General features: G+C 44.3%; 1 protein-coding gene across 3 annotated transcripts; it reads left to right on the forward strand.

The window, feature by feature from the left end:
* Positions 1 to 143: 143 nt before the first annotated feature.
* Positions 144 to 24,478, forward strand: frmpd1b (FERM and PDZ domain containing 1b). Of its 3 annotated transcripts, none has more exons than XM_085293626.1 (17): positions 144 to 360; positions 6,660 to 6,800; positions 8,673 to 8,783; positions 10,792 to 10,964; positions 12,196 to 12,298; positions 13,272 to 13,317; positions 13,605 to 13,709; positions 13,926 to 14,021; positions 15,555 to 15,680; positions 15,773 to 15,892; positions 16,474 to 16,607; positions 17,228 to 17,354; positions 17,631 to 17,723; positions 17,835 to 18,017; positions 18,341 to 18,542; positions 18,789 to 19,748; positions 19,936 to 24,478. In XM_085293626.1, the coding sequence occupies exons 3-17, from the start codon at positions 8,677 to 8,679 to the stop codon at positions 22,494 to 22,496; spliced, it is 5,136 nt and encodes a 1,711-aa protein (XP_085149752.1). In that variant the 5' UTR covers positions 144 to 360; positions 6,660 to 6,800; positions 8,673 to 8,676; the 3' UTR covers positions 22,497 to 24,478. The 3 variants fall into 3 exon arrangements, with proteins under 3 accessions (XP_085149752.1, XP_085149772.1, XP_085149763.1); XM_085293646.1 differs by having other exon boundaries at positions 18,341 to 18,488; XM_085293637.1 differs by lacking the exon at positions 144 to 360 and adding an exon at positions 1,027 to 5,297.
* The last annotated feature ends 494 nt before the right edge of the window (positions 24,479 to 24,972 follow it).

Genomic DNA, 24,972 nt, shown 5'->3' on the forward strand with positions numbered 1-24,972 from the left:
GGGGTCCTCCCGGACAGACAGCGATGGAGGCAGCGAGGGGGTGGAGAAGGAGAGAAAGCGAGAGAGAGAGAGAGAGAGAGAGAGAGAGAGAGAGAGAGACGAGCAGAGAGAGGGGGTGGGTTATTTCTGAGCTCAGGGCCGAGGATTAGGCAGGGAGCAGTCCCAGTACGATGACAGCATCCAGCTTTTAGCCAAACCCCCCGCACACCACATCACCATCATCATCTGGCGCGGGAGGATATTTTCGAGAAACGGATTTCGTCTCGTATAAAATCTCTCGTCTTTTAGTAGAAAAGAGGGGGGAAGCCTAACCACCAATCCCCCCCTCCTTAGACTCCCGGTCTCCCGATCAACCACGAGGTGAGTCCTTTACTTATTTCGCGGCGTTTGCTGTCTGATGAAGGACAGGAGCGCCCGGCTGGTTACGCAGGCGCCGACCGGCACCTTGCGTTCAGACAGCCCTGCCATTTGCACCGATTATCATCTGAATATGAATAATTTAACTCGTGGTCACTTTCCCATCACCCGCGGGCTACACCCGGGACCCTATATTTGACGGAGGTGGCGGAGATTTAAATCCGATTAAGATTACGCTGTAAGGGAAACAACAAAAGAGTGACGTTTCTTCTTCTTCTCTCTTTGTTTAGCCCCCTGGATTGAGGGGCATGGCTGATCAAAGTTAGTGTCTGGCCTGTGAGATGGCAGATATCGATGCTTTTAGGGGCATTCATGATGGGTTTGTGAGAGAGGCGCTGAGGTTAAATCTCACAACCCCCAGTATATTAATATTATATCAACACAATATAATATACAGTTATAGCAAAATCTCAACAAAATAGTGCTCGGTCTATAATTCACCATATTCTCAAACGCATGTGTTATGCATCGGTATTGGAAATCCACGCTGTCGTGTGCGCAGTGAAATCACCGTCACTAGCTACAGATGGGAAATGCACGGACGAAATCCTGGCTGATCAGAGGAGGAGGGGGGTGGGTGGGTAGGGGGGATGCCAGGAGTCTGGGTAGTAAAACACGCACACTATGAATGGGCGTAGGCGGTGTGCAGCCAGCCTGAGACAATCGTCTCTTCCGATTTTTTCTTCGCTCGTGTCCTTTGGCCATGCACCGCTCTCCCTGCTCTATTTCTCTCTCACGCTCCCGTGCCGTGTCGGGCATGACAAGCGCAACATAACTAGACCGGAACAATGCGTTTCGCTTGTTCTGGGGCCCTCCGTTTAACGCATGGCGTGATTTAATGTGACCGCTTTGTTGCGACCCAGACGTGTGTAGTAATGCAGCTTCCACTCATTGCTATCTTCTCATTGATATCTTCTTTTCATGCTTCTGTTTGCGGTCCGTATGGCGTTTTGGCGGATCCTAAACATAAAGCTGCTTTCACTCAGCGTGTATACATGTGAGCACGCCGCCTGCGCTCCTGCCAGCGCTGCAGGCTTTGTGCTATGACTCAGGGATGTATGCTGAAGCATGTGATGGGAATTGCTGCTCTGAGGTCACTCCGCCAGAGAAGAAAAGCGACGGGCAGAACTTGCACATCAGGAAAGACTTGATGCCTGGCTGCATTATCCTCGATCTTCTCTGCTGACTGCTCCTCTGCCCCACTTAACCAGAGCCAGTCTACCATCCTCTCCCTCTCTCTTCATCTTTAGTCTCAGCTCCATGTCTCCGGGGCAGACTGTGCTGCTGCTGAGCTGGTGTTTTGCTGCTCCTGCTCCCAAAACACTGACCAGTACGACCTGCTCAAGAATTCATCTTCAGTTCATGTTATTATAAAGAGGAAGATTTCCGCTAATTAGTAGTCACGGGTTGCCTAATGTGATTGTAGAGGCTGTTTCTGGTGGATATATGAAGGACTATATCCATGCATCATGGGTTTATTATTGAGTATTTTACACCTGTTTCTTCCTAGAGCTGTCGCCAGAGGAAACAGGAGACGTGACCTCATTCATGTGACAGCTCTCTGGTGATGCCACCACTGACTGGCAGTGGTATCTTAATGTAGGCCAACCCCCCATTTCTGTGAACATATAGCAAAAGACTTTGAGAATGAAAAGAATTTTCCTTAAAAGCCCAAGCAAATCATCGGCTCCTAATAATCAGGTTTTCTGTTCTTAGCTGTGATATGAAATATTGAAAGCCTGCTGTATCTGCGTTATTACAGAACCCGGGCATTATTATAGCTTGTAGCAAACAGACTGAACTCTTATTGCTTTTACTTAAAGATAAGACTTGTATTGTGTTCCTCTTAAGGATCACCGACTTGAAGGAAATTGACTCAGACAGCAAAAGAAAAAAAGTGTTGCAGAAATTCCAGACTTGCTACATCTATCACCCTGGTATATCCAAAAGCTTTCCTCAGACATCAGACATCTCCTCTCTTTTTATGTCTGTCTGCATGTTTCCTTCTCTTTAGAACCATGAGAACCATTGATATAGATCTGTGACACAACACAACGTACCCATTATTTAATAGTGCACAGGGGAGCTCAAGCCTTGCCAGGTCGCTGATGAAAGGGGGAATGAAACAAGCGGTGCACGGTGAGCTCGGTCTCCATAATGCTAATGGAATGAGCTGACAGACGGAATGAGAAACAGAAGATGGGATTATGTCTGGAAGACAGGTTGCAGTAACAAACAACCAGCAAAACACAACATGCCGTGAAGTTAAACAAGCAAACAAGCTGTTCCTTTTAAAATCGACCTTATCAGTGATTTTATTCCTTCTTATTTTTTGCAATTGCATAGCATGGACCACTGCCACATGCCGCATCATATAAGGAAAACACGCAACCTCCACCAATAGAAAGTCAACAAAAACCCCTACAGCTAGCTTTGGTGATGTTTCTACTTAATTTTATGGCAGACCATCACCTGGAAATTTTGTACAGCATTTTATGCTGGCATGCTTAGTGGATGTTGAATCTAAATATTTAATGGGCACAAGAAAGCATCAGCCTCATGGTAGCCCTAAACAAAAAGTCAGAGATTCTCCAGAGTCAGCTGGATTCATCATCCATGCGCCTCAAGAGTCTCCCCCAAATTCTGTGGTAATATTTGTAGACATACACATCATGGTGCCCACGGAGCCACAGCCAATCTGGCTAAAAATACAAGACTATGTAGGGACATCTCACAGGTTTGGTGGTTTGATCTCTGCCTCCTGCTACTTTGTATCCTTTTACTGGATATCAAAGCACCTCTAAAAACCTCTTCCAATCTATGTATGTATGTGTAATACCATATAAATACACACGCTTTAACTCTTTACCCCCTGAAAGTCTATTAAGAGCAACACTTGAAATGCTTTTCTGAACTGAGCAGCTTCTGTCATATTTCAGGCCTGCTTATAGAAGAAAATTACTGGGTGTGTATCAGAAATTAGTGAGGGTGGTCTCTACCTCTGCAGCTAACCTCGGAAAAGGCCGGAAACTGTCCTAATGGCAGTCAAACCACAGCTTTATTGATATATACTGAGGTGTCAAAAGCTGTCATTAAGGGTGCGGGGAAGGTCGTCAAATGTCGTCTTTATGGAGAAAAGAGTTAATGAAAAGCATCTGATGATTCATCATGGAGTCGCTTTTTAATTACTTTAACCAAAGTTGAACATTATTTTAGACACGGTCCATTTTAAGTTCTGTGGTTATACAACATCCACATATTGAGCTTCTTACACGAAGCGACTTACAGTTCCTTACTTACACGCATAGAGCTACAGTGAGCACTCAAAAGCGTCTTTTTATTTAGACATTCATTAGCAAATTTAATGAAATAATCAACTTTTTTTGACTTTCTAAGAACACATTGTGAGCGTTTCCCCACCTTATATATAAGCAGTCAAGCATTTATTTACTTTATTTTTAAAGTCCTTCAGTATGAGTAAAGCAGGGCTGCCCAATCCCAGTCCTCGAGAGCTACTATCCTGCAGCTTTTAGATGCATCCCTAATCCAACACAGCTGAATCAAATGGTTTGATTACCTCTTCAGCATGCCATCGTGTTTGGCAAAGGCCTGATAACAAGCCATTCATTTGATTCGGGTGTGTGGGAACAAGGATGCATCTAAAAGCTGCAGGACGGTAGCTCTCGAGGACCGGGATTGGGCACCCCTGGAGTAAAGTATCTTGTTGCACTAAGTAAAAGACAAAGAACAAATCCTGCACTCTGACTGACTCTGGGGGGTTGTGTTGTCTGCTCTGCTTGTTGTTCTTCACGTTTACAACTTTGCATTTATGAAATCTGAATCATTTCAGCTGTCTCACATTAAATCCCCCCCCCCCAAACACCACCACCACCACCTCCTCCAGTCCTCCAAGTATTGAAACACGCAGTATTTTCTGCCAAGCGTGCTGCTGTTGGACTGAATGTTCCCTGAAGTCTGTGTCCAACTTTATTGGCAACAACTGTGAGCCAAAATGAAATGTGGAGTTGCTGAACCAACCCCTGCTGCCGCTGTCCTGCACCTCATGCGGTGCAGCTGTATTCGGCGTGTCGTGCTCGGCTTGGGAAGGGGGTTGGGGTGCGTATGTGTGCACGGGACAGATTGGGAACAAGATGTCCAAAACACCCAACCGGTCCTTTCTAAATAAAATCTGTTGTCGAGTCAGTGGATTCATGCCCTGATGCGACTTCTCTGTGCCACGTTCAGGTTTTTCTGTACCGACGTGGTTTAGCCCAGCAGTGCTAATTGGGCTTAAAACCATTTTCTCTTCAGCTGACTGCACAGGAACTGCCCGTTCAGTACCACCTCTCAGCCCCCCTGAGGATAGAGTCCAGAAGCCCAATTCTATGAACTGCATGCGTCCTCAAACTGGGATTAAATAACTGGCTGTTTTGTCAGCGACAGAGAGACATTGTGTGAGGAAAATGAGCAGACGGGGGAGGGATTGTCTTAGAGAAATCAGACACAGACAAAAGAGAGAGAAAAAAAGAGGGAAGACAGACTTTATTACCTAACAGCATTCTTCTACGTTCGCCATGTAAAGTGAAGGCTGGTGCAGGGGTGAGAAGGTGAAGGGAAAAAGAGGAGGGAGACTAAGTGAAAGGCCAGGCAGGCTCTGAGGCTTACTGATGAGTTGTTTGCATGGTGAGCTCGGGGATTTCAGGACGTGACAGTGCAGGATGGCATTTAAGATTCACTATTGATTCAGAGAGAGATTAAGGAGCAGACCCGTCACCGTCTTCCACTGTGCTGGGTTTGGATAAAATGAAGATGCTGGCACATATTGAGAAAACTGAAGCGATCTCTCACAGTCAGAGAGGAGGGTTCTACCAACGCTACAGGTCTGAGTGTTGTCTATCTGTTTGTTAACAGCTCCTTCTGTCTCACTGTTTGCTCTCAAACGGTGGTAAAAAACCTCGCCTTCACTTGACCACCCTTTCGCCCGCTCCTCCTGATGAACGGACTCTGTCACCTTCCACTTTTTCTTCTTTATTTCCCCGTCCTCTCCAGCAGCTTTCTCCTTTCATTTCTTTTGGCGCTGCCCTCTTCACCCTTTTTAAAACTCTCCCCCTTTTCTTTTCCCTCTTCAATATCCTGTCCTTTCTTTCTTTTCTTTGCCCTGACCAATTCTCTTTCTGTATCCCTGCCCCTTTTCTCAGCCCCCTTAGAGCCACCCCCCCGCGCTCCTTTCTCCCCCTGCTTCCAACCCCCATTCGCCCTCTCTCCTTCTGTGCTCACTCTTCTTCTCCTGGCCTGTGTTGGCAAAGTGGCAGAAGGAGGCGGTTGGAGGCTGAGCTAGCTGCATTAGCCCCATACATTATTCATGTGCCCTGCAGTCTGTGTGGGTCCAGGTCCTCCTCTGCCTTGTCTGAGGGACACATGGGCCTCGTGAAAGAGCTCTGTGTGTGGGACACAGGGCCCGATGGAGGAGCTACATGATGGGACTATCAGCTCCTTGATTTCTGCTCCCTCTTGTAGAAGAAAGCAACAAAGAATGAGCGTTTACATCATAGATCAACATTCAAGTGCAGAATAAAGTGGTTTCCTTAGATGAGAGCAAGAATGTTTATCCAGTGTTTTCTCCTAATTCAAATTTCTCCTTGTACACATCAAAGCCCTTCATTTCCACTGAAAACCAGAGTCTGGCTTAGGTTTCCAACATATCTGCCCTGATGTTCACATGAAAGACTTGTCCCCTTTTAATATCGGCCAAGATCGCTGTTTGCCTGGCAGTGGTTCTCTCTCCAGCTCATCGGGATTCACAGGCTGTCCTCTCTGCTTTTAGAGCACACCCAGTTAACTGAACTGTTAACTGAACTGGGCTGTATGAAATTTTAATTTAGACAACCAGACGGAGATGGAGTGCCTCCTCTCTCCATCGCCATGAGCTTTTGAGGCTGTGGAGGAGCAGTGGATGAGAGCGAGAGAGCCTCTGGGACTAGAGGAGGAGCCTTTTTGGAAAACCACAACCAGATACTTGTTTCATGCTCACATCTGCTTTGCCTGACACACTTATGTGTTAACAAGAAAGTATACTGACTACTTGATTAGAATTCACTTTCTTTTAATGAACAGGTTAAAAATTGAGCTAATAGAGGTTAATCAGTCCCAGAAACCGGTTGTTTCCTGCTTCATTCTAATTATAAACTTGTCACGTGGATGTGTTTTGACAGGTTTTCCTGATAGTGTTCTGCTCTGCACAGGTGGTGTAGCTCCAGATTGGCATCGGCCCTGATGATCGCAACAACCCCTCTCCACCTCTTTTCAACCTACCCAGAGCTGATGTCTCAGAGGGCGAGGGGGTATGTTTGTTCCGGAGTCTTGAAGAGACAAGCTACATCACGGTGAGTCACGCACTCTCTGAGTCTTCAGTGAAAATGTGAAACACCGGGCTGTTTGCTTTCTCTCCTTTTTTCGAGAACTATGAGGGAAGTGCAGTCACAGTGTATTTCCTCTTGGATCTGCTAGACTAGCTTTACTAGTAAAGCTGCAAATGTGAGCTGCAGTTGATGATGGCCAAGATAGTAAACTCGTTGCTCCAGTGCTTAGGTTGTGTACAGTATGTATATAAAAAGTGCTGCCCACAGAGACTGTCACTGGAGATGACTACCTGACTCTGCAAGGGCAATGAAGGTGAGAGAAAGAGGGAGAAAATGACAGACAGAAGAGAGGAAGAATCATCTCACCCAGCACTTGAACGTGCACGTATTTGCCCATCCATACACCTGCACGTTTAACACATAGTGAATGTTTCTTCCAGTGATCAAAGGGGGAGCAGATGTAATACTAAGTGCACTTGGTTCCTCGTGTGCATTTGTCTACTACCTACTCTCACTCAGTCTTCTTCATCCATGTTTATCTGGCTCTATCCGGATAAGCAGGAGGTGCTAAAGTGACACCCTGACCAGTGCGGGCTTGTGCAGAGCGAGTACCTCTAATCCTCTTAAAGGACAAACCTACACTGCATGTTTTACTACCATTAAGGAGGGCTAGTCAGCGCTGGCCTCCATTCAGCAGAGACACTGAAGCAGAGGTGGGTGAATGTGAAGAAAAAGACAAATTCTATCCCATAGATGTACTTTTACACACAGTAGTAGTGCTTAATATCTACCGTTTACAGCACAACATGCATTGTTTTTACATAACTCAGAAGTACTGTGAGGTAATTCCTACTTTAATGACTCATCCTTCCTCATTTATTGGACACAGGCATGTTTTTAAAATGCTAGGAACAAGTGTGGCAGACGGCCAGAGCCCTGCCTCTTTTAAGCTCTTCACAGAACTGTTGGCATGCAGCAGTTTGATCCATATTTCCGAAGGCCGGTCAGACCGAGCACTTGGATTGGTTTCCCCCAGGCCAAGGTATGGATCATTAAGTTTCAGGAGGGCATTCATCATCGTTAGCCAAACAGATCAGATCTAGGTCACTGCTTTTCCCGTCCCTGCCAAATTTTCCCCTTTGTTTTCCCTCTTTCAGTGGGTGAAACCGCCCAGCATGGCCACAAACAGCAGATGAAGTATATCACGAGGGAGTATCTGCTGAAAACAAAACTCAGCATAACTTAATTCCCCTTCATGCCGCAAATAAAGGCTGTCAAGTAATTATCAGGCGCTCTACAAGCCTCTTCCAGCTGCAGAGTATTGATTGGCTGAAAGAAACAAAACCCTTTTGAGGGGCGTAGTAAGTCTTGAGATTTGGTTTGCGTTCAGTCGAACTCCCCAGGGTTAAAATGAGCCCTCCATCGCTCTTTATGTCCTCACCACTGCCTTGTTTAAGGGGCAAGCTCAGCAGAAAATGTACAGCTGCAGAGTGGTGGTGTTGTGAACGTTCATACTGGGGCATACTTGTGAGTCCTTTTATTGTGTGATGATGCAGTTGTTGTTGTTTTTGAGAATCAGGTCATTTCGCCATGTTTTGCTGCTCATGCTGACTAAACTCCACCCCTTTCTCTCACAGCTTTTTTTTTTTTTTTGCTTTCTGCTCACACATCTGATTATTCATAGTGTTCGAGGCAGGCTGCATGCGGTGCATATAAAAAAGGGCCTAGATGCAAATGTAGCTGGAGCACAATTCTCGCACTGATTGCACAGTCCAAAAAAGACAGAACTGAGCTCTGAGCTCAGTTTCATTTATTCCAACCAAATCCTTTCATCTTCCTCCCACGTTTCCCTGTTCCTCTGCGTGTTCATGCACTTTTCTCTCTTTGTCGCTTCAGATAAATGGAGGAGCAGGAGCGATGCAGGAGCAGGTCTCCGGCTCGGAGGGCCAGTCGGGTGCAGCAGGTGGTGGGGACAATAATACGACGCACTCGAGAGTCTCTTAGCAGGTACGGAATTAAAAGGAGTCTGAGCTGAGGGGGAAGATGTTTTTGTGGTGAAATCAGTGCAAAGGTGTTTAGAGGGTGGATTTTGATGGGAAGAAACTGAGTATGACAGAGTTTTAAAAAAATATATGCTTATATGCTAAAAACAACTAAACAATGTGTAAAGAGTGGAAGAGGAACTTTAAGCACGTCTAAGCCTGGTGCCAGATTCTTGAGTGACACAAAAATGAAAAATGTGGGAAGTGCAGGTGTGTATTTGTTCAGCATGCTGAGGAAATTTACTGACTCATTGTGAGTTAGCAATAGCTAAAAAAAAAGGGTAAACAGCACGTGAAAAACAAAAAGAGGCAAAAACTGAAGAAGAAGCTGCCTTTCTCAACCTGTTATGGACGCACTAAGACACAAACACAAACCAAACCTCCTCCCTACACCCACACACTGAGCCACATAGCTAAGTACATATTCAAACCCGAACTGCCTGACTGTCCCTCTCTCATACACAAACTTGTCCCACAGCAAACCACAAATATGTTTTCAAGAATCCTTCATATTTGGCTGTCCGCTAAGACTCATTCTCAGCAATGAACGCGTTGCTGAGAAATCCCAGTAAACTTCCTCCTGGGAATTCCTGGCGAGAAGCATATTCGTAATCGTCCCCGAGGGGAATTTCGGTTCACAAATAGTTGTCATCACTGTCATCGCACATCATAAATAAACGACAAGCATACATTAAATGCAATCATGAAGAGAGCTGCAAATGCACTGAAAGTCCGCAGTTAAAAACTGTGTACTACCCTGGCCTGCAGCTTGTTTAGCAATCCAACAGCTGACAGAACAAATGATCTCATATATTTATTTGCTTTAGTCCTCCCCAGCCTTCTCATATGACTTGTGTTGAAGCTTTGCATAAAGAGGGTGTTGAAGGCCTGCCAGAGAGACCTTTGCCCTGTGACGGGGTCTTAGTTACCAAAACACAGCGAAGATCTATCAAGTTGGTGCAAATGATCTTTCACAATATTCTCCCGGCCTGTTTTTGTTAATCATGTTGAGGTTGTAAAACGCACAGATCACACCAAAACCTAAACCGATTCAATAAAAGTGTCAATGTCTGATGTGCCTTTGTGAAAACGTCAGACATTTTTTCATTCAAAAGTAAACCTATTTCCAGGGTGCATTCAAGCCAAGGATGTATGTTAATCTGTTGGTGTCATTTAATCAGTGTTAATAACAGATACAGCTTCTGAAAGGTGATTATATGATACTTTTCTCTAATTAGTTATAAATTAAGTGTATTTAATAATAGTGAACAGACAACAACATGTCACCTTGAATTCTATATCATTTTGAGATTCACTTTGGTTCATTTTGACCTTCCATTGCCTTGAAAATGTTCAAGGTTAAAGGTTCAAGGTAAATGTACACCACAGTAGTTATTGTGACTTGAATAAATGCTGTTATTTTACACCAGTAAAGTGAACTTAGCATGCTTTTCCATTATCTTTGGTTATATATATCCTCTTATGATGGTTAATGTTCATTTAGACAAGTTTCTAAATAAAGAGGTTAAATAGAGAGTATTCCTGACCTGAATGATCAAAACACTCGATTTTAGAAAGTTTCTTTCTACTGCAGCTCTCGGTGTGGGTGTAGCAATCCCACTTTTGTGAGGAACAGCCAATCAGAAGAAAGTTGACTTAACTGTAGAGAAGCTAAAATAAGTTGTCTTCAGACAGTGAGTGAAATGAGAGGCTGCATATGGCCTAAAATATATACAAGCTGTCTGAACTGTGGAGCCGGAAATACTGTGTGACACCGCAGAGAAGGTTCGCTTTACAGGATTTCTGTGCTACGTTTTAATCAGCAGTCACTGTGGAACAAATAAGAAACGTGATCTGGAAGAGCAAAGAGTAAACTTTCTCCTCTTTGAATACACTACTTGAATACATAGTATCTCTTCATGGCTGTCGTCGCCTCCAGTTGGATAACCCATCACCCTGTCTGACTTCCTCAGAGAGCGGTTGCTAGGCGATGGGAGGTCGCAGCGCTCCAACAGTCTGTCCAATCAGAACTTCCAGGCCAAGCTGACATTGCAGATTACCAGGGACCCGGTCCTGGACAGCAGCACTGGACATGGCTTCACCCTCACCACAAACGCACCCCTGCTGGTCAGGGACATCGCCACAGGTACATCGGCCGTGCAGTGGCTGTGAGTTAGCGTTACCAAATTGCCACCTGCTTTATGCAATTTTCGCTGCATGCAGCAAGCATATTTACACTTTACCACTCTCTCTCTATCTCTCTCACACACACATAACACGCACACACACATTCCTGGCATTCAGGCCCCGGGGCACGGTGCCAGAGAAGCCACGAAAACAACAGAGCCACCTGCTCATCCTTTCTAAATTCAATCACTTTTCATTTATGCAACTTTGATGGGGGATAGAGAGACTGATAAAGAGAGACAGAGTGCAGGGGGGAGAGAGGGAGAGATGCTGATCCATTACTTTATGTCTATCCTGTAAAATAAGCTGATAAATGCAGTGAGGAGGGTCCCACCCTGCCACTAGCGCTGTAGCTGCTGCCAAGGAAAAGGAGAGACGAATGAGATAGGGAGAGTGAAGTGATAACAGAAGACAAGATTTAATTGAGAGAGAAGATGCCAGCAGGAAGACCCAGAGGGAAATACACAACCAAAGTGCAAACATGGCTAAAGAAAGCAAAGTAATGAGCGTGAAAGTGTACAGAAAGTAGAGAGGGGATGAACAGTTGGTGACACTTAGGGATTGGGAATAGTCAGAGAGGCCATGTTGGTAGATGCTGAAGGAAAGTGAAGGATGATGAAGTAGGGTAGAAAGAGGAAGAGGAGGAATCGCTATTATGAAAGCTTAACAGGAGGGGACTTTGGCTTTTGGGTGTGTGTGTTTATGTGCAAAAGCTTGCCATGCTGTACGGCTTGCCTTCAGTGGGTCACAAATCAGGGACAGACGGGGCTTTGCCAGGCAGACTGGGTGTGTGAAAATTTGTGGGTGCATGTGTTTACGTGCACAGATGCTCAGCGTGTCTGTGTGCTTGTGTGTTAGAGTAAGCTGAAACTGCTGTGCCTCAGTCGTGCTCGCTTGCCTGAAGACAAATGAGTATAAATAGCTACAGAAAGCAGAGCCGAGCCGGGCTGGAAGACACCCAGAATAACCTTAACCCTTCACGTCCCGGAGAGCTCAGCCGAACGCTGTTGAGTCAGCCATATTGAACAAGCACGTGTGTCATTCTGTGTGTGTGTGTGTGTGCGTGTGTGTTTCCCTTTGTCTCCACGTACGCAGCTGTGGGTTTTTTTGTTTTATGCAAGCACTCACTCTTTTCATTGTGTGAATTTGTGCATCTGTGTGTGTGTGTTGATGGGAATGCGTGTGTTTAGGAAGTCCTGCAGATGGGATACTATTCCCAGGGGACCAGGTGCTGCAGATTAATGATACAGCGATGGAGGATTTGAGTGAAGAGCAGGTGGAAAATGTCTTAAGGTGAGGAGATCCATCTATCTACAGTTGTGGTCAGAAGTTTCCATGCACTCATCATGGGCATGAATCTCAGGGTAATTTGGGGCTTTTAATATTTTATTTGAACTTTTCTTTTTCCAGGGTTGAATTAATGCTTTTAAAGACTTTTGAAAGCAAGAATTGGGTGCAAAAAATCGAATTTATTTTCCATTTTTCTAAATCACACAGGATCAGTGGTATCCACACAGGCTCAAATATATAGCCCAACTAATATTTGGTTAAATGTCCCTTCTGCAACTTGTACTTCAACGAGATGCTTTAGGTATCAATCCACAATCTTCTGGCATGATTCTGGATATTTGACCAGTCTTTTTGGTAGAGTTAATATAAATGGTCTGGTTTCCCTTCCAAAACTACTTTTGAAGTGTTTGGCTTGTCTATGTGGGAAGCTGCCTCTTTCTTGGTCGCCACCCTCTCAGTTCAAGGTGTTTCAGCAGTTATCAGTTCAAGATTGAGCCTTGGGTCTTGGGTTTTTCCTGAACATCCTCACCAATTTCCTCTTGTTTGAGAGGGACAGTTTGGGTCTTCTTCCAGAACAAAGTGGTGACACATCTCAATAATTTGTACTTATGATCGATGATTATTTAGAAATCTTTCCAGCTTGTGTAAATCTCAAATTCTCCTTCTTAGAAAACTGTAGATTTAAGGGACTGTATGTATATAATTCAGCCTGTATGTGTACTTTCGATTATGTGTAAATTAGAGAAAATTCAAAATAAATTCTATTCTCGTTTTTCACAGTCATTAAAGAAATCAGTGACAATTATTTCAGTTGTTTTCTGGGATTTTGACGCTGATTCATGTGTGACTGCGGGTGTAGAAGGCTTAGTGAGTTAGCGGTAGAGGTCAGAGCAGAAGATGCTGACTTAATAGCTGAGCAGAAAGGTTATGATCCCTCCTCCGTCTGTGTGAATGAATGCTTCTTCTCTGTGTTCAGGAACTTGGAGGATTGTATCAATGTGACTATCCTGCGGCACATGACAGTGAGTACAAAGAAGACATTAATGAGCTCCTCACTACACAGTCTGTATGCCATCGCTCATTTAAACATAAGCTGTCTGTGTGCTCCCAAGCATGTGACTCTTAGCTTGCCTCTTCTGACTGGATTAAGCACTTTACATTGTGCTGTGATGTATGTATCGACCGTCTGAGTACAGCTCTGAATGTTTGCATTTTAAAGCCTGCTGGCGTCAGTGTTACTCATGTGTGTCTTAGCCCATGCTTCATCCTTCATGTACAGTAATGGTGCTGATGTGTGTGTGTGCTACAGAATCCCAAGTCATCCATTATGTCAGCAGAGAAGAGAGCTCGTCTGAGGAGTAATCCAGTTAAAGTGCGCTTTGCAGAGGAGGTGGTGGTCAATGGGCACACTCAGGTGAGAAAACCTTATCTGATACAGAAGGAGGCTGCCAAACAAAAAACAAGCATTTACTGTAAGGCTACAAGCAGCAGTCAATTCACAGTTTTCCACATAATGAAATATTCTTCATTAGGGCTTATGGGCTAACATTTCTTGCAATCATTTAATATTTGATCTTTTCTCATCTGATATCGATTATGTCTGACCACATCTCTCACTTCTTTCCACCAGGGAAACTCTCTTCTCTTCCTGCCCAATGTTCTGAAAGTCTATTTAGAGAACGGACAGACCAAGGCTTTCAAGTTCGACAACAACACCACCGTCAAGGTATGTAATAAACAGGATTACCGGCCTAGTTAGAAAGTTTTACCCGAAAAGAGCATTTAGAGCTTTTACTTGGTGGCTTCATTGAGTGGCTCCATCGTATAGTACGTTACACGTTCGCCTAACCAGCAAAAGGGGGTGTGATCCTGGGGCAGGAGGAATGGGGCAAATCCATCCAGGGTTATGTTAGAAATGGCCATATCAAACACGCAAAATTACCTGCTCTGGAAGCCCTCGTGAATAGGAGAACAGCTGAAAGTAGCTCGCTCATCGGCCTGATGGACTTGTTTATCTTTTGATAGATATAGTAACTAAGTGACCCAAGAGATGCCTACATCATTCATGGTTGACATTTTTATTACATAACAGCAGTGTGCCCCAGTAATAAGAAGCCTGACAACAGCTATTTTTAGCGTAGTCTTGAGAAATAGTTCTTCTGGGTTTATAAAGGTCTTTCAAAGTTTACCTTTGGACTTTTTCACTCATATTCAGTCTAGTCCTTGTGTCTTTACACACAACAGAAAATTTGGAATAGACCAATTTCAAATTTGAATTTCAATCTATGAGAAGATAACACAGTTTGACTGGCATAAAATAGTATTTTTGCACCAACAAAAAAAACAATTAGCCAAAACCAAGGCATATCTCACCATGGTGTGCAGTGTGCCCTTAAAGAAACTGAGGAAACAGGGTCTTAATCTACTCTTCACTGTAGCCTCATCAGAAATGGTCTCAGTAGAAGGATGGCCTCCCCAGAGCGTGGACCTCAACAATATTGAAGCAGTGAGGGATCATTTTGACAGAAAACTGAGTAAAATGAAGCCAACATCCAAAGAACAGCTTTGAATGTTTTTCAAGGAGCCTGGAGAACTGAAGACTACTTAAACAAATTACAGGAAGGCCTACCTAAGAGATTTCAGGCTATGGTGAAGAATAAGGGTGGTCACACCAAATACTGACTTTCAAGCTCATTAGAACTGTATAAACTCTATTGTTGCCCTATATATGGTATGTTTCATGTATGTTTGCATACATAACAATAAATTGCTGCACCTACTTACCATTTTCCTTGCAACATATAAAGAAATGACTCAAGACGGTCCTCTTATGAGCCAATAAAAAGCCCACACAGTTTCTTAAAACCACCACGAGACTGAGCACACAGGTGAATGTAGCTGTGAGATGCTTGGTAGGACCAGGTGGGACTATTTTGAAATTAAGTGCACCAGAAGCTAAGGTATGATTTCCCCCAAAGGTGTCACAGTGTGGGTTGGCTATAACAGTTGTAGTTCATTGGGAGATACTGTTTCTGAAAAAGAAAATTATGAAAAGGTCAGTAAGTCACCATCAGTAGGTACATGCTTCTGTCTTTATGAGCAGGGTATTATTTTTACAGCAGCTTTTGTATTTCTGTTTGTTTTCCCAGCTGAAGCAAATCTGAGACAGGGAATCAGCTTTGTCCCTTTGCCCTCAGTGGAGTGGGACGAAACATGTTTGTCTAAGAGGTGTGAGCTGTTGGTTTTTTTGTCATTCCAGGACATTGTTCTGACTCTGAAGGATAAGCTGTCCATCCGGGCCATCGAGTACTTCGCCCTGGTGCTAGAGCAACAGTACAGCATCACCAAACTGCTGCTACTGCATGAAGATGAGCTCATTCAGAGGGTGAAGGAAAAGAATCCATGTGGAGATATCTCGTAGATATGTATGAAGATTAAATGCTACAACTTTCCACCTCTATCTTTTGTCTTCACCAGGTGGTGCAAAAGAAAGACTCCCACGATTACAGGTGTCTGTTCAGGGTTTGTTTCATCCCCAGAGACCCAGGAGACCTACTGCAGGATGACCCCTCTGCCTTTGAGTACTTCTTTTTACAGGTCAGAGAAGCTCCTTTATTTGTTGTCACCATTACGGTCATGCATTGTTTATCTCAGAGACTTTTGCTCTGAATTATTTCGCAATTAGACTTTGGTCCTTTCTCTGCGTATGTACAGAAAATAAAACTTTGTACCCACTTTATGCTGAGTGTGCTCTGAAATTCTTCGAAAATATTGCAAAAGTAGCTCTGAAGTCAACATGCAGCCCCTCCTTATAGCTTCATGGCCTTATCCCTATAACACGTTGCTCACATTCTTTAGTCCTTCTTTTGTACAAAGCAGTTACATACTTGCTCTGATGATGCTAAGTCTTGATATTGTTACATGTGGCCTGTGCGTGTTTTTGTTGCTCACTAAAGCAGTGGAGAGTGCCGCTTATGTCATGCCAATTTACTGTTTCATTGTCTTCGCCGATTGTGTTTTCCCTGTCAGTGTCAGGTCGCTGGTTTACTTACAGATATGCTGATGAGCTACGTGCTTTGCAATGTCTGACATGCAGAGTATGCTGGGACAAAAATCAGGTCACTGTAAGGTGCGTGTGTATTATGTAATACTAAAACTGTGATTCTTTCTGCCTGCAGAGTGTTGGTGATGTGCTACGGGAGCGTTTCGCGGTGGAGATGAAGTGCAACACTGCACTCCGCCTGGCAGCCCTGCACATGCATGAGAGACTAGATAGTTGTGGACAGACCAGAACCTCAGTCAAGAGTATTACGTGAGTCATACGCGTGGGAGAGTTTCCGTTTAGGGGTCACACTAGTAGGACACTGTAATTGTGGTACTTCTCATTATAGGTTTTGAGTAATAGGGCCTTGACATTTTTTCACTGCTGCAATTACTGTGATTTGTCTAGGATGAGGCAGCTCACTAAATGCCTAATCTATTAATGTGATGGGAGAGGTTTAGTGGGTGTGTGGAGGATATTTGCCCCATTACTTGAGAGTGGAAGTGTCTCAAAATGCAAAGCAAACATCCATTTTTTCTAAGGATTGCGGCCTGGTTGTCATACATTGTTGTACATTGTATATATTGTAGTACAGAGCAGTTATCTGTACATTTCTATACTTATCCCACAAGTTATAATTGTGAAGACAACTTGCAATTAATGGGGCTGAAAGCTGAACTATGACTGTTTAGTAATATCTACTGGTAGTTTTTTTTTTTTTTGGTTTGTTTTTTTAAAGAAATAAAGCTCAGTGAAATTTCTGAATTTAACTTCCAATATTAAGTGTATCTTTGTCCTTACATTACAACCTCTTTTCACTTTTCATGCATTTCTTTGTAACATTTTATTCACTGAGTACTTTCATGCCTCTGCAAATGTGGCGTTGACAGGAAGGAGTTCGGCTTGGACAGCTTCATCTCTCCTACGCTGCTGGGCAACATGAGAGAGAAGGACCTGAGGAAAGCCATTAGCTACCACCTCAAAAAGATCCAGTCCCTGCTAGAGCCACGCCAGAAGGTAAATGGATAAGTGGAAGGAAAATGTGAGAGGTGTAAAGAGACGCATAGTGACAGCAGTGACTTCAGGCTACGTTTTAGCTGAGATGTATGAGGACTGCTAATCTTCCTAAGGTTTAAAGCGGTATATGGAAGAACAGCAGCTTGGAGGAAAAATAGATGTTGAGTAGGAGGCTAATTAAAAAGGTGAATAGTCAGTATCAGGCTTGGGTAATGCCACCCACCGCCTTTTTTGTCTGTCTTGCTCATACTGTATATCTTCTCTGTGGTGTTATAGGTAATATCTGCCAATCAGGCTCGTTTGGCCTACCTCACTCAGCTGGGAGAGCTCATTTCTTATGGGGGACGGTCGTACACAGCCACAATGATGGTAAGGGCTAAAGGCCTCATGTAAATTGGTGGATCCATTTGCTAAACGATGGAAATTGCAACCAATTAAAATGACTGCAACACTTATTTCCTTTCTTCCTTCTCCTTCCAGCTTCAGGACAGGGAAGTGCTGGTCACACTGCTGGTGGGAGCCAAGTATGGGATGAGTCAGGTCATCAACCACAAGCTCAACGTGATCTCTACGCTGGTCGAGTTCAGCAGCATCAGCCGAGTGGAGCTGCTCACGGAGTCGGACAAAGTCAGCTTGCTGCGCATCTCGCTGCATGACATGAAGGTGAGGGGGCCTTAGGTGGGATATACATGTTCATCGAGTTGCAAGGCTGTATTATTCGTAAACATATAGACGTGGCACAGATGTTCATTCACCACACTATATTCATGAACATGACACTAAATATAGGTCAAGCATTCTTTCTCTACTATACATGCGATATATAACAGTATACAGCCTAAGGCTAGCTATATATAATGTTAATTCATGAATGCAAAGGTGACTGTCTCTCCTTCTTTCTCCCACTCCATCGCTTTCCCCCTCTTACCCTTTGGCTTTAAACACTACTACTTTACCTTTTTTCTGCAATACCCTCCCCCTCTCAGCCATTTGCCTTACTGATGGACTCTCTGGCAGCCAAAGACTTAGGGTGTCTGCTGGGAGGCTACTGCAAACTCCTGGTGGATCCCAATGTCAACGTCTTCCGTCTGGGGCGCCCAAAAGTGAGGGTGCACCGGATTCCTGCTGAAGAAGGTGTGTGTGGGAGGTTCGCCGTAATAGAGGGCGTGTGCTATGAATCCCTATCAAGTGAGCAAAAACTGTTTCACTTAAAACGTATGACTTTCTGGCTTTGGCCTTTTTGATAGCCTTTTTTTCACCTCACATGTTTATTTATGTCACCATCCAGTACGGATACGGATAATAAAAAAAAAGATAAGATGTCATTTTTTTTTTTTTACTATCAAAAATTAAATATTATTCTCCTTTATGAATGCACTAACACAGCTTTCGCAATGCTTGTCTGGTGTTTGTGCACTTTCTGGGTTTTATTAGGTTATGTGTCTCGCTGCTGCAGTGACTCAGACGACTCAACAGACGAGGATGACCCGATGGATTCTCAGAATTACAAACGCCCAGACCCAGCAAGTCAGGACTGGGAAGAGAGGAGAAGAGAGGAGGAAGAGAAGAGGAGAGAGGAAGAAAGAAAAGAGAGAGAGGAGCACAAAGGCAAACAGGAAGTGAGGATAATAGTGACAACAGAAGGTAAAGGAAATGAGAGTCCAGATGAAGGAGGAGCAACAGGAAGTGGTCTGCATAAATTCAGTGTTATGGATGAAGAAATGAACCTGGACTCTTCCTGGTACCACACTGACCTGCGAGTCACCAGCAGCTTCTCCAGCTTGTCCAGCAGTTCCTTGAGCACTGCACTTGAGGAGAGCAGTGCTGCCAGCAAATCCAAATCTCGCCTTCACGGGCCGCACGTAGGCGAGGATGTTCCGAGTTTTGATGTTCACCACCCCTACCTCCTGGAGCCAAAACGCCATCAAGGGCCACGTAGACCCACTAACCTCAATTACCGTGGGAATGACAACTCTTGCCTCTGCTTTGCTGACCTCTCCAAGTCTGACTTCCTACCAAGCCCGCCTGGGGCTACCAGTGATGACGATGATGACGATGAAGAGGAGGAAGATCGGGGCGCTGAGACACTTAGACGTATTTCTAAGATTCCTAGTTCAAGAGATTTGAGAATGATTGACAGCATACCCTTTCAAAGATCACCTATTAAAAGAAAGAAAAAGACCCCTCCCAAAGTCCCAGTAAGAACAAGTTCAATTCCTGGGAGCAAAGCAGGAAAGGCTGAGAACCGCCTATCAAAGGATGAAGACAGCATGTTTCTGACACCTTCACCCAACCCCAAGCCGAATCTTTTGGTCAAAGACAATGTCTCAGACTCTGAGGATGAGTTTTTCGATGCACAAGAGAGATTTACTCCTCCAGTTCCTGATCTCTCAGGTTTGTTTACAGCATGCTTGATAACTTAGTCCCTTGATGGTATATTTATCTGTGTACTGGTGACATGTGAAAGCACTGTGACTACGATATGTTGAAAGGAGACGGGACAATTGTGAGAAGATGTGTGTCGGTCCATTAATACCTGTCTTTCTGTTGTTTTCATTTCATTTTTCTCATTCTCTCACAGATGCAGAGCTGGCTGACCGACGCAATGCTAATCGTTTGAGTGGAACCTGGAACAGTCTTCCAGCTGTCTCGCGGAAAGAGCCGTCATCTCCACTTGCCAATAAAAGCCAATCCTATAAAGCCAAGAAAGAAGCGGATACACTTAAAGCCCCTTCGAATCAACTCAACAACCAGCAAGGCAGTCCTTCAAAGCCATCACAGAAACCTGATGTTAAGGTCAAACCACCATTGGCACCGAAACCACAGCTGCCTCCCAAACCTCAGATCATTCCTCCCAAGTCTCCCCAGCATGGGAGATCATATGCCCAATGCAATGGAGATGCCTCTGGACGTTTGTCGTCGGAACTCCTTGAAATGGAGCCGGACACCATGGAGTTCAAGTCGGTCACATCAGGTGGATTGCCTATGTCGTCATCCTTGATCACAGCAGTGCGATATAGCAAGCAATCACTATCACAAGATGAAGAAAAGACAAAAAGACAGGAAAGCAGCACAAAACAAAGTAAAGATCTAGAAAATGGAGCGCGTGCTGTTTCCAAAAAAGAAAAATACATTCCTGATGAATCGCAAATTCCTGAAGCTGAGGGGAAAACCAGTGGAACTGACCTGCTAACAAAGAGGCCAGCAAGCCTAACCCCAATCACTCGCTCTAATTCAGGAACTAAGCTAACAATACCCCCTCCAGTGCCTCCCAAACCCACTTCACCAAGCAATCTTCACCCCTTATCGCTACCTGCCAGCTCTCCCGTCTCTCCTACTGATCCAAGCAAAGGGATCTGTAAGGATGGCGTCAGTACTCCAAATGGAATTCACCCTTGGAGCAGTCGTAATGGGAGCATCCAGTCAGGACCTAGAAGGGTCTCTCTGAGCCACGAGAGCCTTTCACCCAAAAATACAGATGCACCTCTTACAGTTACCACCTCGCTGACCTCAACCAATTCTAAAGGGGGCCTAGAAAGCAGAGAATCTGGAAGATCTGGTTCAGGATCTGACCTGAGAACCAGCTCCTCCAGTCTAGGAGGCAGGCTATCTGCCTCAGCCCTGAGAGGGAAGATTCAGGCCCTTCCTTGGTACATGACCCGTTCCCAGGAGATATTAGGAACTCTGGACTATCCGTCCACTAGTTCCATCAATGGCGACACATCTGGATTTGGCTCTGGTTTGTCTGTAGCCAGTGGCTTATCAGACCTAAACAAAACTCCTGTCAAGGACAAAGAGAGTGTGCCCTCAAAATCAGGAATCAAAGGGACCATTTTAGATGATGGAGCTGAAGTTGTCATAGCAACAATCAAAGAGGCCCAAGAATTGTCGGCACACATGAAAAAGGCCAGTGGAACAAACGGCTCCCACCCTAATCTAAGTTTTAGAGAAAATATTGCACGTAGCAGCAGCGTTTCATCAGAGCAGCCTCAATCGCGGTCTCACTCAGCAGTCGGGTTGGGAGGTGTGTCCAGCATGGAGATTGGAGGTGACTCACCGACCTCCTCACTGGCAGACAGCACTCCTCCACAGCAACACCGGGAGGCTTGTGGCTGCCGCACTGTTTACGCCAACTGTTTCAGCGGAGACACAGAGGATGGCGTTAGCTTTGATGATGAGCTCACAGTTTATGAGTTCTCCCGTCGCATACGCCCCAAACCTGTCCAGCCGGCACCTGCCCCATCTCCTACAACAACACCCTCTCTCAAACCCAATATTCTTTCACTGCTGAGGGACAACCCTCGCCCGCTGTCTACTTTCTCTACGACCTCTTCTGAACTCAGTCCTCTTGTTTCGTGTCCAGTTTCACCCACAACCTCATTCGGCGGCTCGCTTCGTTCCCTAACTAACAAGAATTATGGTGGGCTGAAAGGCGGCTTTGCCTCTCTGCGTCACGATATAGATCAGCTTCTTCTGGTCTTAGAACGAGGTGCACCTGAGCAAACAGAGCAAACATCATGCCAAGATGCAAAGCAAGATAGCACAAAGTTAAAAGTAGGGCCTGATCTAAATCATAATGGAACCGAAGACAGCCCTGCCCCAGAAGCAAGCCTAAAGTGTAATAGGATGACACCTGCTACCATGACAGAGGCCGAGAGGAGTCTTCTTCAGGCTGAGGCTCGACGGTTAGCATCTGGATGTCAACGAGCCACGCGGGTAGGCTGGGCGCCCGATGAAGCCCTGCGTTCTTTATCCAATAGTTTTAGTGCCCTGGTACAGCTGTCGGCAGCCTGTCTGCAAACAAACCCTTGCACTGGTTGTGACATGTGCCATAATACAAATCTGGTTCAAAAAGTTGAGGACAATGATGGCCAAGAGGCCATGGACAAGCTGAAAGAGATAGTGGGGCTGTATCGGGAGTTTGTTGGGGCTGTTGAGACAGCTGGAACTGGCGCTGGGGCAGTGGGTAGGAGCGGGGGCGTCAATGGGACCGTACAGGGTCAGGGAGAGGTCGACGGGGTAAGGCTGCTAGCCAAACGATGCACTGTGCTCATCTCGTCTGTATTCGCACTCACTCAGCTCTTCCGGACACCCACGGTAGAGCCCTCGGACACACCCGGACATGTACCTCTAAACTTTTGATCTGTGAACTTTTACCCACTAATAACGCACTGACTCTAGAGGTGAAGACAAGAAGAAGCAGCACAGAGCTATCTGGTGTGTAATGCTTGTGTTCTTGTACAGTAAGTGCCATGCACACCACACCACACCACAGCACACACATCACACACACACCCACATTGAAACACAAACACCAAACACACCCCTAAAACGAAGCGATGTCACTTCGTTGCTAAACCTCTCCTTGGACGCATACGGACTATGCATTTGTACATATGAATTTTATAATTATCTCATAATTCTCTTATTTTATGATACAATATGTGTATGTATGTAATGATGAATTACCCATGTATGTATTTATGTATTTATTTTTACAATATTTGCACCATGATCTGTGACTGGCAGGTCTCTGGTGAGGAAAAAAAAGAACTATGGATGTCACTGGAACTTTTTTTTTTCCCCCTCCCCTTTGAGACAGTATTACGTTATCTTTTTGCTGCTTTAAATATTGCTCCACTCCACAAGGTGTAATCTGTAAATTGTCATTTTCTACGTTTATGATTACGGTACATTTACTGACAAACTACAGGAACTATTCTGTATCTCACTTGCGAAATATAGTAATAAACTGATTTGTTTTATATGTGCAGGTTTTGCACCTTTGTAAGGATTTAGTTTTTCAACATTACAGTCACAACTATACCATTACACAGCAGGGAGAGCACTTTTGACTGTTACAGATTGCACCTTTTTTTGAGACATGTACCCTTGTGTAAACTGTTTTTCTGCCCCTTCCCGGTCCATACCTGACTTTGTGTGAATGCTTCCTGGATATAACCCCATTACCCAATCGTATGCAGTATTATAATATTACTCTAGTTTTCATCCAAAGGACACTACATACAGTATATATTTTCTGGGAATGTGTGGGTGAGGTCCACCCAAACAGGGGACCTTATTTATGTAGTTTTTTGGGTTTTTTTGACGAGGCACAAGAGTGACTGTTAAACTCTATCCAGATGTAGCAAAGATCCAAAGTCTTAAAACACTGAGCCACAACTGTTCCCTGCCAATGTTTCGTCTTTGGGTGCACCACTTTATTAACTGAGTACTGACTGATGGATGGGCTGATGGTCAATGCTGGGGTCAGAACTGTAGATATACATTTATATCTCTGTGTCCTATTCTGTCCCTACTTTAGTTTATGGCTATGCAAACATAAACCCCTCAACCCCCCCACATACTCTGTTGTTTTTTGCGCTAACATTAAAAACAAACAGCAGCTGCATTATGTTTGCTTGAATATAATGGATGCTTTCTTTGTTTGGAATGTTGGTTTTTGTCTTGTTTCTGGAAAACTTTCTGCATTAAGGAATGCAACATTTTGCAAGGTTGCATGGCATTAGCATTTTGTCAATATAAAGACTTCTGTCTATACTGATGTCTGTGAACTTTCAGTAAAAGGACTACGTTGCTCAATCGGTTTGCTGATGTACAGTGTTCACTTATCAGCTCCTCCATATCACATGACGCCATCCGATTTGAAGGATTTACTCGAGCCACCTACAAACAACAGGAAGCTAATTAAGCCAAATCAGTCAGCGGTTGCTTATTCAAATATGATAAGGGGATTAGCTGAAATAAAGACTGCTTAAGTGCTGAGAAACAGCTGGTGAGGGGAAAGGTAGTGTATTTAATCTTCCAGACTGATGACTGAGGGAAATTTTGTTAAGGTAGTTGTGCAGCCATCACCATGCTAACGTCAAGACGTTGTGTCTCAGGAGGGTCTCCTGTTGTTCATTAGGCTGGCTCCATCAGTAAAGAGTGCCTGTGTCACTAACTCTTTCCTGTACGGGAACATTGTATGAACAGCATTTCATAGTCAGAGAGTCCACTGTGTTTCTACAGAAGCAGCCACTTTTCCATCCCCACATAAAACATGAAGTTAGTGTACCAAGAAATGTATTGTTTGGGAATAAATGAAACACTGACCTTAATAATGCTGTCTTGAATATTTGGGAACTGTGTGTACTTTCATTTACCAACAAGCAATTCATGAAGCTCCATTCACAAATATCGAGTGTTATTTATGAGATCATAAGAGATATCACTGCACACCGATATTCAACCCCATGGTGAATATTTCACTTCAGCAGATAAACTAATATTTATGAATCTCATAGCCTCTGTACCATCTTTACGCTCCAACTCCAAAAGTCTTGGGTCACCCCTTATTTCTTTATATGTTGCAAGGAAAACTGTAAATTGGTGCAACAATTTATTGAAATGTATGTAAAGATACATGAAACATACAGCATAAAATGCAAAAACTGAGTTTGCACAATTCTAGTGAACTTGAAAGTCAACATTTGGTGTGACCACCTTCATTCTTCACCATAGTGTGAACTCTCTTAGTAGAGTAAATTCTTTAAGTAGTGTTCAGGAATGGTTCTCCAGGCTTCTTGAAGAAATAGCAAAGCTATTATTTGGCTAT

The sequence above is a fragment of the Mchenga conophoros genome, linkage group LG2 (genome assembly GCF_057382185.1).
Source record: "Mchenga conophoros isolate Kocher_MC1m ecotype Shallow Benthic linkage group LG2, M_conophoros_male_GT1.1, whole genome shotgun sequence".
Classification (NCBI taxonomy): domain Eukaryota; kingdom Metazoa; phylum Chordata; class Actinopteri; order Cichliformes; family Cichlidae; genus Mchenga; species Mchenga conophoros.